Source organism: Procambarus clarkii, chromosome 78 (assembly GCF_040958095.1).
Source record: "Procambarus clarkii isolate CNS0578487 chromosome 78, FALCON_Pclarkii_2.0, whole genome shotgun sequence".
Classification (NCBI taxonomy): Eukaryota; Metazoa; Arthropoda; class Malacostraca; order Decapoda; family Cambaridae; genus Procambarus; species Procambarus clarkii.
In genome coordinates this window covers 19,645,100-19,659,886 of record NC_091227.1, presented here as the reverse complement: position 1 = coordinate 19,659,886, position 14,787 = coordinate 19,645,100, and the positions used below count along the sequence as shown (strand labels likewise).

General features: G+C 36.7%; 1 protein-coding gene across 13 annotated transcripts in view; it reads right to left on the bottom strand.

Moving 5' to 3' along the window:
- The window catches only part of LOC123746033 (protein abrupt), a 73,885-nt gene that overhangs the window by 35,857 nt on the left and 23,241 nt on the right, over positions 1-14,787 (bottom strand). For 3 of the 13 annotated variants that reach the window (XM_045727192.2, XM_045727193.2, XM_069314154.1), the window contains exon 6: positions 167-271. The exons of 7 other annotated variants lie outside the window; for them this stretch is intronic. In XM_045727192.2, coding sequence (XP_045583148.1) covers positions 167-271 — 105 coding nt within the window. Of the gene's footprint in view, positions 1-166; positions 272-296; positions 550-7,635; positions 10,430-10,682; positions 10,951-14,787 lie in introns of those variants that run through there. 3 more of the 13 variants (XM_045727201.2, XM_069314162.1, XM_069314164.1) reach the window with 2 other exon arrangements.

The window sequence follows — 14,787 nt, the reverse complement described above, 5'->3', positions numbered from 1 at the left end:
TTTATTAATAGCTTTTATTTCTTATATAACATTGTATAACTTTTCCCTAAGAAATTTTGATTTCTAGGAAACAAAATCTAGATTATTGCATCATGTTCACCATTTACTTTTTTCCACAGACTGTCACAATCTCCAAAACTTTCAAAAACACCAAATCAATGATTACCATGTACAGTGCTGTATATATGCATGGAAATAGAGAAATGGCTGCACAGCACTCCACCCCATCACTCATCCCTGAGCAACTGCCACCAGCCACCACACTATCCAGCTACAAAAAATAAATAAAAAATAAATGATGGTATGTAAATGATTTATTTTATGACATGTTCCGAGATGCTATTTAACAATTTCTGAAGAAAAGTAAATTTTGGGATATGTAATTTTATTGCTTATGTACATGGATAGATAGGCACATAATATTGCCCTGCAGTGTGAGGGTTAAGCCCACTATAATAAATTTACAAATTTGGAAAGATTTTTACAATGTTTTTTTTGTATGCTAATGTTTTCTTCTTCGTGTTTAGGACTTGTTCACCGTTTTCAGTCCTGTAATGATTAATGGAAATCAGAGAAGAGTATTCCTTTTTATTTGATATACAGCATAATACTGAAAGAAAACACAGGTTGAAGAGAAAACAGCACACATCAAAATGTAGTGCAAAAAAAAAAAAAAGGAGATAATTAACTTTTGGTTGCACTCTGTAAATAAAATTAATAAAATTTCTTGATAAGTATACTTATTTGCAGACATTCTATTAATTTGCTAAATACTGTATATGGCCTGATATTGAGTTACTCAAGCCATTATTAATTTTATATAATAATTCAAAAGTAATTCTTGTATTTATCTTTTGTATCCATATCTTTTAAAGAACTTTGTACTATCTAAACAAAATTTTATTTTCATGGTATATATATGAACAGAGTAAACGCTTATTAGAAATTTAATAAAAGTGAGAAAAAAACAAAATACATGCTTTAAAAAATAAACATCCAGTTGAAAGTAACTTCTTTTTTTTTACTGTACTGGTGTCAAATCACTCGAGATCAGACAAAACATGTCAAACTTTTGCATCAGTATTTTTCTCCTATACACAATTGGGAATTTTTATGTAGAACTAATCCCAGAATCACTGCAGATTACTATAAATGTCATTTCCTCGTATAGCAACATTATGGTTTCTGGTTCATAATACCCTCAACACAAGTGAAATGAGTTCAATTTTGTGAAGCTAAGTTTTACCTCATTCCTTGTGTGTCTAACACCCAGGTTTGTTGCTAGATGACATTGTCTTGTTTTTTTTAGGGTTGAAAACCTACAATATAGTATACAATTCAGTATATACAGGTATATAGTTATGATTTTCCAATTCTTTGTTCATGTTTAAAGTTTCTGGTCTTGTGAATGATGATGAACACAACCGGAAACAATTCAAATACTGTTACTATAATAATAATAATAATAATTAATTATTATTAAGGCCAATTTAAGTTATGGTAAATAAAGATACAGGAGCTTCAGAGTAGTACAGTCTCAACGAAGCATTTTTTACACGTTCCAAAAATAAACAAAATTTAATTTGAATGGTAATAAATTTACAGAATATTGAAAGTGCTTTAAAGTATTTTTTTTTATAAAATAATTAAATGTTTAATATATTCTTGGAGAAGACTTGAATAAACAGCGCATTTAAAAAAAAAATCCACTCATATGTTGACTACACAAAAACAGTTTCTCTGGATACCTTCACAAGACAGCCTACCAATCTGAAATACTGTCAAGTGTGAAAAGGGACACACAACTCTTTACTTATATGCTGTAATTTCATAAAAAATTGCAATGATCAATTTACATCAACTACACTGATAAATACAACTGATTCAAAATCTGAAATATAAAATAACCCTTATTTGCAATTATATCAGAATGCCTGGCATTGAAGGAGCTTCTAAGATACATACTCATGTATTTAAAAATCTAATCTATTTTTTCACCAGATGAAATAAATGGAAGAAATAGGATTTTGTCAACTGCATAATGACACAGGATGAGTATGGGGGTGTGCGATAAACTAGCCACCTCCAGCAGCGACAATCAGTCATAATGACACAGGATGAGTATGGGGGTGTGCGATAAACTAGCCACCTCCAGTAGCAACAGTCATAATGACACAGGATGAGTATGGGGGTGTGCGATAAACTAGCCACCACCAACAGTCATAATGACACAGGATGAGTATGGGGGTGTGATAAACTAGCCATCTCCAGCAGCAACAATCAGTCATTATGAAAGCCAGGCTCTGTGTCATAACACCAAAATTATCCCTTTGTTCAAACCTGGATGATGCTAGAATGATCCCTCCCAAATATTTTTATTTCTGAAGAACTTCTAATCTATAAATACAGTAACAAAGTAGAGCACTTAAGAAATCTACATGATAAGAGTTACGGAATGATTACAGATCATTTATGATACTATACAAATTTCAATGACCTGAACTTAAGATGCACATAGTAAAAACTATTAACTCTATAGTAATAGTTCTTAGTTCTGTATTGTTATATACAATTTACAATATACAGTACTTTTCCTTTATTTAAGATACGATAGAAGACGAATTTTACATGGGGATGCCTTTCTAAAAACTTTTCAACTACATAAAATATACAGTACTATATTCAAGAAAAATAGGATGCACCTGACCCAAATCAAATTTGTAAGAAAAAACAATAATGATACTATGTAGAGTACTGTTGTCAAGCATTAAAGTGTAATGAAATGCCCTATTCTGCTGGCCCCCCTCCAGTAGCTTGGTGAAGATTCTGTTACCGTCAAACTGTAGCCCATCACACCAGGCCTCTGAGACGCGTCCAATGCATACCGGGAGCCAGAAACAGAATCTAGCTGCACAGGCAACAGGAGCCAGAAACAGAATCTAGCTGCACAGGCAACAGGAATCAAACAATCTAGCTGCATAGGCAACAGGAGCCAGAAACAGAATCTAGCTACACAGGCAACAGGAATCAGAAACAATCTAGCTGCACATGCAACAGGAGCCAGAAACAGAATCTAGCTACACAGGCAACAGGAATCAGAAACAATCTAGCTGCACAGGCAACAGGAGCCAGAAACAGGATCTAGCTGCACAGGCAACAGGAGCCAGAAACAGGATCTAGCTGTACAGGCAACGGGAGCAAATAAAAAATCAACCAACTAGGAAAAATTCACCAAACCACGTAAGTGCAACAAAAACAACTGCTTGAAGAAAATTAGGATACCATAGGAAAAACTTCTATGGTAAACCCCAAATTTTGGATCATTTTGACAGATTAAATACCATAACCTATGGTTACAGCCAGCCTGCCCCTTATAAGGGAACTACCCATACAAAACTCAACAACCCCACTGGAAAAAAGGAACAGAGCAGGAAACTACTTAGGGGGTCGAACCATTCTATGGCATTTCATTACGTAAACAGCTTGACTTCTGGTAAGGACCTCTCGGTAACTCCCTGAGCTTACTCATAATAGTGCATTGAGAGAGGAGACCAGCTTTCCTGAACACCAAACATGGCAGACTGGGCTTATCCGTAGAAAAAAAATGGCAGAAGGCGAGTGCCAGGGACAAAGAATGGCAGCTGCACAATAAACACCCAGGCATAGCAGCTCATCTTCCTAAGGTTTCCCAATGTCAAGAAAACGATCAATTTAAAGTGTCCTCTCCTAATCTACCAGAGGACCCATAGCAGAAAACGGGACAGTACATCACTTTCGCGAGCCATTTCCATTTTCTAGTACATCAATTTTTGGCCTTATTTAAAGCATACGAGCAAAAAGCGATGTTCTTTGTAGGAGGACAGGTTGAGGCATAGTAAAACTAAAGAGCAGCAAAAGGACCACCAGAAGCAGAGTCCAAATAGCAGCTGAAGACAAAATGGCAAGAAAGCTAGTAAAGTAGGAAACATCTGCATTCAAGGGTCCTGGTAGTACAGTACAGTCGGGTTCGTTCTCGACTCACAATCGAGAATTTCAGGTTCGAATCCTGGATGGGACAAATGGATCAGTGTATTTCCTATCACCTAATGTCCACCTAGCAGTAAATAGGTACCATGAGTTAGTCAGCTTGTTGTGGGGTTGCACTCTTGGGAGGGTCAGTAATCCAACCCTGGGAGGGGAAGGACCTTGATTTAAGTACATGTACTGTATGTATAAACTGGCGCCCTGTCCCTATGACACAATGTATTAAATTTTGAATTATATCCTTAGACGAGGAACAAGCAGCTGGCTGGCTGGACCAAACCACAATGCAGAGGATCTGGGAAAGACAGACATTTGAGTACGGGATGTGAAAAACAAGAGCCCCAACTCCAACAGCATGCTAAATACAATACCACAGCCACAGAATAGATCTCATAATGGACACACTCAAAGACCAAAGAATGCCCTAGACAGCCAAAAAGTCAACATAGCACCAAGAATCCAACACCCAACTCCTACATAGGAGATGGGACACAAAGCGAAGAAAACCCACATACACACACGGACAGGTAGAGCGCCATGAATCACAAGAGGCTGGGTGAGATGGGCCGGGAAACATACGGTGGAACCTGCCCATAAAAGTAGCCTACAAAAGACTGGAAAGCAGCAGCTTGACTAGGAAAGATAAGGCCATTTTCCCCAAGTCAAGTGAAATGCAATTTCTGCACCACTCTATAATCTGGAAATGGTCTCCCATTGATTGGAAACCCATCGGACCATACAGAGGCAAACCACTCTCAATTGGACAGCTGAACAGTCCACTAATCCAGGAGGAAGAGGATCCAACCACTGCCCTCTGCCAAAACATATGGAAATGAGAGAGAAACCATAAGAATGGTCAGCATGCCCTAAAAGGGAGCATCACTGATGCCCAAAACCCAAGAAGCCAGAAGCAAGGCCACCCAGAGACCAGCTCATAGGGAAAGGAAACAAATGTAACCACCCCTATTTCTCAGGGGGATAGGGGTGGTTTAGGGATAAGCCCTACAGGAGACAGACTCATTGAAGTGCCCTCAAGATCATCACAAAATCCACACCTTAATTACTGTGCTGTGCCAGTCAAGAAATCTTGTTCCGAGAGTTGTCCTATTTTTTTAATTAGGCTATATTTTAATGTTTCTTAATGTTTTCGTCACTGTGTTTTAAAATTAAAATGGTTGAGTTTGGAAACATGTTAACATTAAATTTACCTGAACATTTATAAAAACAACAAAAATATGTCCGTAACAATTGCATGAAGTTTTCGCCAAAAACCGGTGCACACTGCAGGGGTTAAAGAGTAGACAAAGCCAAGGAGGCCATTGATGCTGACCCTTGCTGGGAGAGCTACAGACAAAGCCCCAACTGAGAGCTAACTCAACTAAGAAAACATGCACAACACTGCTCCGACAGTGACCAAAGTGGACAGTGCCTTCAGCCAGCCTCAGTCCAGCAGGATCATCATGAGGGTGAAAGAAATGTTGCCCAAAAGGTGCAGGAGATCCTGACAGGAAAGCTCGAGACCACCCAGACATCAGTTTGAGTTCAGAGGCACAGCTATAATAGGGCCAACTGAGGAAGCAAAACAGGAGGCTGGAATGGTATCCTAGACTATGCCCAGGTCAGCTAAGGCCTGGAAAGGCACTGAAATGTACTCCACTTAATAACAAATCAAGAGTAGCCAACTGGAAAAGAGCCAAACCCTGGCTATCAGACAAATTGGAGGACTGGAGGACCCAAAGTAACTAGTCGTTGAGGTAGAGAGATAAGAATGTAGATTCCCTGAAGACATATACAGTATGCTTGAGGACCACACACAAGTCAATCTGGGAAAGACTTTGGGTCCAGGGAAAACCTGAATAGCAGAACTGCCAATTGGTATTCAGGAGATCAGGGAAATGAGCAAAAGGATGCTCAAAACTGCATGCAGAACTAGGGACAAGGTAACCTGGAAGGTCCATAGCTGGCACCATGATGGCATACTATGAAAGGCTGTCAGAACAAACCACACCGATCACTGAAAATGTCCCCATGGCAAGTAATGCAGAGTACACACACATACACCTGGGCTCCCATGTCCTAGAAATCAAACCAGGAGCCCGAGAAACATGGGCACCAAATACCCCAAAAATGGAATAAAAGCTGCCAATCATAGCTGGAACATATTGCAAAGCAGCTGAATATACACACCCACAAACACCCAAAACTGCAACCTCCGAGGAGAGGAGAGAAAACGGGAAAACAAACAAAGAGAAAAATGACCAAGTGGACTCGTGGAGAGAATCAAAATGGCTAGCCAGCGTATACAAAGTCACAAGGAAGCCCAAGATCACAACTTGTAGGAATAAAGAACCAGGAAAACCTTGGAAATGGACAAAAACCATCCAGAACTTCATGGGTAAGACAACCTGCACTGCATAAAAATGGTTAACCTATGCCAGGTTATCTATGGTGCAGGTCCCATAGGACAACATGAAAGGCAACTACAGGTACTGCAACTGGACGTGGAATGACCGAACCCTGCTATGGAGACTAGGACAGAAGTAAACAACTATTTTGCAGCCACAAAGGACAACAAAAAAATGACCTGGTTTGATGAAGTTACAGAGTGTTGCTATGGATGACTGCTAGTGTGGTAATGCTTGTTTGTGATGCCATAAAGTGTATTATGATGCAATGAATTAAATTATATTATTTTTAATATGCACAAAATTCTTTCACTATATTATTTACTTTCTCTTCTCAGGGTTGATGCCTCCACATCCCATGAACATTGAAAATAGGGCAATGATAATGAATGCATGCATGAATGAATAAAGTAAACTAAAAAGTATTAAAAAGTAAAAAGAATAAAGACTACAGTCTTATTAAATTTATAATATACAAGAAGAAACTAATGGGAAGGACACCACACTTAGATTTGATGCATTTGTTATTAATCCACTTTGAATGAGCAAGGGAAGGTGTAAGAGGGATGGAGGTATGTTACAATAAAAAAATTTTTATTTAAATCATTATCTTACTCCACAAGTGCACACCATCAAATCAAATATTTTACCTTTTTTATATATTTCGAAATATCTTAGTTATATTTGAGCTAGAAACAAAATGAATAATGGGAGTCTCAATTTCAGTGTTTACTTTTAAACATTTACATGTAATTGTTCAAGATTCAGATGTATAATAATGAAATCACTCCTCTAAGGAGTATGCAAAACAATCTGAACTCTGATGTACTGCATTACATCTAACAAAACAACCAGTTTTGCAAACCATGAGCTGATAAGTTACTTTAAAATACTGTAGTATTTTAAAATTAATTAGCACATGCCAATTTCCTATTTATAGATGTGACTTTGACTTTTAGCTAAATGACCCAAATTCTAAATCCAACTGTAATATGGCACAATACTGTACTGGTATTACTGTACTGTAAGTACAAAATACTGTACTTTCAGTACAGTATTTTGTGATTCTTTCCTATAGGAATTACCCATTCTTAAAAAGTGGCATCACGCAAAACCCTCCCAGCTCTTTTTGGTACATTCACCTCTTTTACCTGTTTTAATGAGCTTTTGAAGCATTTATAAAGATACTGTAATAGTAATAATAATAATAGTACTGTTATTATTATTATTATTTTATTAAAGTTGCATAAACACAATAATACAAATCTGGTATACTGTACAGTGAATTGGTTCAGTATTACTATAACCGACACCCATGAGGATTAGCGAGGACAAATTCTAGATTTTTGGTGACAAAGAAAAATATTCAATACTTTCATTTCTATATTAAAAATTAACCTATATTAAAACTTAACCTTTTTTGTGCAATTATATGTATCAATATACTGTATGCACATGTGTGTTCTTTAGTTAATGCTTAAAAACAAAAAGTTACTGTATATTAATAGTGGCTAAAATAAATAAAAATAAATAATAATAAAAAAAGTAAATATATTCTTGACAAAAGACTTATTGATTTATACAAGACATCAAATGTAGTTATCTTTTCCATTCACCTGGGCTGTATGGGTCTCGAGTCGTGGACCCCACGTGTGAGAAGCCGAATCTCTATCAAATGTTTACTTCCACAGAAGTGTGGATGACAATAGTTATCCTTTGTATACATTATAAATCCAAAGGGTGAAAAGAATGAGGAATGCGTAAGTAACGATGTGACAAAACAAAGGAAAAAAAGACAAAAAATAATACTTTTAGAAAATAAGACAAAGAAAGAAGTACAATGTTAGTTGAAGAAACTTTTCCAAACCTCCAGATGGCACAGTAGGTCCCCAAATATCCAGTATACCCCAAGATGACACAGTAGTTACCCAAATAACCAGCAAATCTCCCCTAGATGACACAATATGTACCCAAATAACCAGCAAACCTCCAGATGGCACAGTAGGTACCCAAACATTCACCAAACCCACAGATGACAGTAGGATTCCCAAAGAGTCGGCAAACCCACACAGATGATGCATTAAGATACCCAAAAAGAGAGTAAAGCCCCAAATGACACGGTAAGGTACTCATAGAGCCAGGAAACACCCCCCCCCAGATGACACAGTAGGATACCCAAATATCCAACAAACCCACAAATGACACGGTAGGGTCCCTCAGAGAGAGCAAAGGTGTACACATTTGACCTGACCAGCAGTGGTACAGTATTTCCATGGATGACTAAGACCAACCAGTCTACGCAACAAAATTTGGAAAGAATCTGTCAAGATAATTCAAGTTAGAATATAAAAACTAAGACTTAACTAATAGACAACAACAGATTTTAACAAACTATAATATACTAGCTTTGTTGGTGTATAGAAAGCATTAACTACTGTATGTGATCTAGACTTTAACATTTCAAAATCATTAAGCCAAAGCCACAAAGAGTTCAAACATTCAAAAGTTTAACCTTCAGGCAGCAATATTCAATCCATGTTTAAGTAGTTATGAAACTAAAACTATTAATTTTAAAACTTAACAAATAAATTAACATATAAACAGAACTGGCATACTATACATAATACCTGTATTTGCAGTTGATGTTCCATTCTAAAAACAATAATTAAGGCTTATTTATCTCACAGGTTTTCATGCAGGACATCAATGAAGGCTTCCATTACTATTTCCATACAATTGCCTGTGGCTAAACTTTTGTTTGTTCATTTCTCCTCGCTAATCATTTCACACTATGAAGAAAACTATATTTTTAAATGTAACCAATTCGTTTTATTGTTTAAGCAACTTTGTCAAAATGTACATCATCTTGGTTGATCACTGTTCATTAGACTTATTGGGTTTCCACTGTCATTTTATCTATTTATTATTCGTAATTTTGTAAAGCTAATATACTAATGAGGAATTCAGCGGATCGAATAGAGCAATAATGAGACCTTTGTACAAATATTTTATAAATAAAGTACAGCAATACAAAAATATTTTTCTGAATCATATAAATCTTTATTAAATTAAAATTACTAGGTCCTGCAGTTCATATATCCAGGCCTTGCCATGAAGTACTGCTTACATTTGGCATTAGCCTTTTCTCTTAGTACGTGTCTAATATGAAATAAAACAACCAGTCCCTTGAAGAAGAAGAGTACCTACTTTAATACAGTACTGACACATAACCAGCACCTTTGAAAACCAACTTCAATTTGTCAAACATATATCAATCCTGAGAATGACGTTTAAATCTCCCCGAAACATTTACTGTTAAAGTTCAGACATTACACCCAACTGGTACTAACTCTGCAACATACATGACAGATGCCAACCTCCTCTTCAACATGTTATAAGCCAAGCTCAAGTAAATACTTTCTCATACAATGTGTCACGAGTATATATTTTAACCCTCCTGTTGAGCATATCTGATGAATCTAACTTAATTGCCTTGGATTTGAACAGATCCTTATGACCAGTCAAATGTTCTTGTTACTAAACGTAACATCTCGAGTGTAATATGTTTGGTATTTAATATGCATAGCCATAAACCATAATCAAATAATGAATTGTTTGGTATCACTATAATCCCCAATTAAAATACTCGCATACACAGTCATGCAAACACAATTACTCATTTATTATATACAGTACCTCAAGACAAAGCTTACATCAACATGTATGACACACTGCATTACATCTTTGAGCACATTACTGTACTGATGGATACTAGTAACCTGTCTAACAATGAAATCAGTACACCACAGTATATTCATCTTAATACCAAAGAACAGCACAAAGTCTAATCTTAACCAAACATTGATCAAAAGTATCAAGTATATTTGTTTTCTGTTTTCTCAATAGAATCCTTGAACACCTGTCCTTCATATAATAAAAAATAGGTAAGCTGCACTTTGCTTATAGCTGCAAATCTTTCAAGAGGTCTTGAACAGCCCCACCTGTGAAAAAAAAAGTTTAATGATTATAATCAAAATACTTTTCCTTGTACAAAGGAAATAATTACTATGATTCTTTCCAATTAATAGAAAAATATATATTAACAGAAAATTAAATAGAAACTGGCTTCTTTGATTAATTGTCATGGCATTAGCAATGTTATGTAAAGTTTATATCAATTTGATAATAGCTATACTGTATGTTATTAACAAATATGATCTAAAAGTATGTCCAAACAGTAAAAAAAATATTTACCTTTATTATGGATGTTTAACATGTGCCTCTTCAGACTGCTGTTCTGGTTAGAACGAAAAGAACAGAGCGCGCACACATATGGCTTTTCACCAGTGTGCGTCCTGACGTGCTTCCTCATATTATTGAGAAAAACAGTTGTATAAGTACAGAAGGGGCACTGATGCAGTCTCCTGAATTCGTCTTTCTTCTTACTCATCATGGCGAGACCGACAGCTTGTCCGTGTTGTCTGCCCCTTCCCATCCACTGACAGTCACTATCCGGCCCCACCTGTAGGCAATGCCTGTCTTAGCCTGTCATATAAAACGCCTCAAATACTGATACTGTACTACAACTTTTCTCTATAATTAATCATTTAAAAAGTAATTCTCAAATATTCCTCTTTGTACTGTATTTCAGGATAGAACCCATTACAGTACTATAATTTAAGCTCACTTATTGCTACATATTATATATACCATATTCATTTTAATGATAAAATGGATATAAACAAAAATATTTTCTATAGTCTATTGCTAAATGCATTTGGGTATTGTGTGCATCGAGAGTGAAGTTAGTAAGTGGGTGTTATTAGCTATTACAAATAGCTAATAATACATACACTCATGCACATACATAGCTTAATAATATATATTGACAATTGTCAAAAATCAAATCTCTTCAGCCCACAAGTAATCAAGAACCAGGTTTGCATGTTTAAGCACAGTATTTGGAGTAATTAACAGGGTTGTGTAACCATAACAATCTCTGAAAAACTTCAGCACGAGTATAACAAATATATTTACACACTGACGTTCATATTTTTTCTACATACAGTATTTGTATATACTCCTCACAGTTTATCATTCTCTTGAAATTAAGCACAAATTTGAGCAAAAAAGCACTCTCCCTTTACATAATGCTTTTACTGGTTCAGAGAGAATGTTTGACAATACTCTTGGAACTATTCATAGTCAGGCTTTTGCCTACATATTGCCCTTACTGCATGAAGCTATTGGCCACAATTTTACCCAACAACATAAAGCGCATACTACAGGAATGTACTTTGAGTATACTTTGAGAGGGTTCTGGGTACTCTTCTACTCCAAGTCCAACTTGGCATAACATGGACCAACAGGCTGTTGCCTGGAGCACCTTGCAGGCCCACATATGCACTAAATCTGCTTGGTCTGGAAATTATTGCAAGACCATATCTAAATTTTCTCTTTAACACCTTCACTTTTGTGCCTGCAAGATTTCTTATGTTTGCTGGAAGAAAATTGAATGTGTGTGGACCACTGATGTTCATAGTGTTCACCAATTGTACCTATGACACCTCTATACTTCATCGGGTCTATTCTGCATTTTCTACTATATCTTTCGCTCCAGTATGTTGTTATTTTACTGTGTAAATTTGGAACTTGGCCTTCCAGTATCTCCCATGTATATATTATGTGATACCTCTCGTGTGTCCTTTCAGGAGTACATTTTGAGAGCCTCAAGACGATCACAATAGTTTAGGTGCTTTATGCAAGCATGTGTGCCATCAAGTTCACTGTATTTCCTCTTTTTCACAAATCTCTCTTCTGAAAGGGAGAGAGAGTACCAAGTACAGTATACTCACAGCAGCTATGCACAAGTGATAGCAACATATTAGTGGCATTCCATGATCTGTAGGTTCTCATAATTCATCCCATCACCATAACTTTATTGAGCTTTGTTGTGCTCATTAAACATTAGGCTGTCTTGACATTGTTATTCCCAGAAAGCATGTATGTTTTCTTTCTATGAGATCCGATTGTGTCTTGTCCCCTGCATTTCATTTAAAATGCTTAATTTTTTACCAAACCTAAAATCTGGAATTTATCACTTAAATATGTAATTTTCCATTGCCCAGACTTTAATTAATAAAGTCTTTAGTTTTCAATGTTTTCTACAGAAGTCATTTCATGCCGATTTTTGTATCGTCCACAACGTTACAAAGCTGTGACTTGTATTTTTGTCTGTATCTGAAATGAGAATGATAAAAAGCAGTGGTGAAAGGACTGTGCTCTGGGGTACAGAGCTTTTCACCGATTGAACTCCCCCCCCCCCTATTTGATTGTTACTCTTTGCATTCCGTTTGACAGGAAATTATATATCCATTGCCTTACGTGGAGTGTACCCTACAGAAACACCACCACATTATTACAAATTTTTTGTTTCTACTATTTACAATTTCCTGGAAAGTCTAGTTTTTATTTCCAAGACCTTGTATGTTCCACTGAAGTATTCACAACGGCCTGATGATGGCTTCTATTGGTACCTGCTTGATACCTGCTTGATGGGGTTCTGGGAGTAGTTCTACTCCCCAAGCCTGGCCCAAGGCCAGGCTTCACTTGTGAGAGTTTGGTCCACCAGGCTGTTGCTTGGAGTGGCCCGCAGGCTCACATACCGATCACAGCCCAGTTGGTCTGGCACTCCTTGATGAAAACAATCTAGTTTTCTCTTGAAGATGTCCACTGTTGTTCCAGTGCTGCCTGTCCTAGCAGGACTCCTCCATTTAATAAAACTCTACATATCAAGCCCCTCTTTCTCTGTACCTCACTGTAAACTAACTATAAATTGCATCTCCTTTTAAATCTCCTGTCAAGAAATACTGTACAGTACATGTTTTGAAATTATTTTATGGTTTAATAAAAATGTTAAGTTTATGTACATTATTCAATGCCAAATGTTCAAATCTAATAATCCCAGAGGCATATTGGTTGTCAAACAAATCACTCGTCTGTCAAACATCTATTAAATATCAAACTATTCTTAGTCATACTACTTTCACTTGTCAAACCAACCCTTTTCATCTGTTAGACAAGACCCTTTCAATTGTCCGACAAGCCAATTCAGTTAGTACAGTTGAAAAAAAAAAATGGTTGACAAACTACTGTAATTTCAGATGCCACAGTACTTTTTGTTGTCAAATAAAGTGGGAGTGAATGTGGGGTTGTTGGTGGGAGTGGTGGAAGGATGTAGGTGGGATGAAGGGGAGAATGAAGGTAGGGGAGAAGGTGGGATGAAAGGGGAATGAAGGAAGGATAAAGGTGGGGTGAAGATAACATGAAGGTAATGTGAAGGTGTAGTGTACATGGGGGGAAGGGTTGAGGGGTGTGATGATAGGGGTGCAGGTGTACATGGGAATGAAGGTGGGGGATCAATGTTTTTTGTGCATGAACAGTGAAGAATGCTGCAATATGAAAATTATATAATAATTAAGAAAGTTATATACAGTAGTAGTTTTCCACTCAACTTTATTCCTTTCTCACTCTCTTGCCGACTCTAGTCTACACGTCAGGGCCCCCTTACAAAGTCAAATACTTTCTCTCAAATTTTCATCTTGATAAGCTTGAATACATAGCAGTTCCAGTTACACATTTGTGGAAGTGTGAATCCACAAAACATTCTACCCGAGTTAAAGAAGAAAATTTTCTAAGTAGGGAGATGGTAGATCGAGGGTGACATCTTTACAACCAAACCACCATTTGTGATATAAAATGGGGGACAGTAAAGTAAAAACTACAAACCAAAGATGTTTTGTACATTTTATTTATAACATCTATATTTCAATACAAATATAATGGGGCATTACATGCACAATAAATTGACTCTTAAAGAAAACCTGCTTATTACGATGTTAAAAAAAATCCATTTCCATTTCAACTTATCTACCCTTCTACCTCCTACACACTCTCCTCTCCCTCTGCCTTTATCCAAACTTTCTCTTTCACCTCTCAAACTTCCTTTACTCCTCCCACCTCCCTTCTACCTCTCTACTCCATTCACCCCAAACCCTCACTCTTTACTTCATTTCTCATTTCTTTCCATATTGTTCCTTTTTCACCCCCCCCTCCCCCATGTTACAATGATGGAAACGGTGGGCAAGTTCTGCAAGTGCTCAGTGCATAGTTACAGTGTACAAATGTTCATCTTTAAAATAATATAAATAAGAACCCCTGAATGCAAAGATTTTCCAAAGTACATTCTGTAACTCGTGAACATGTTGTAAAAGTCAGTGATAAATGTAGGACACCAGTTTGGATCTCAATAAGACAAAGGAAGAAATAAGCTGGGGATATGATCTGAAAAGGAATTATT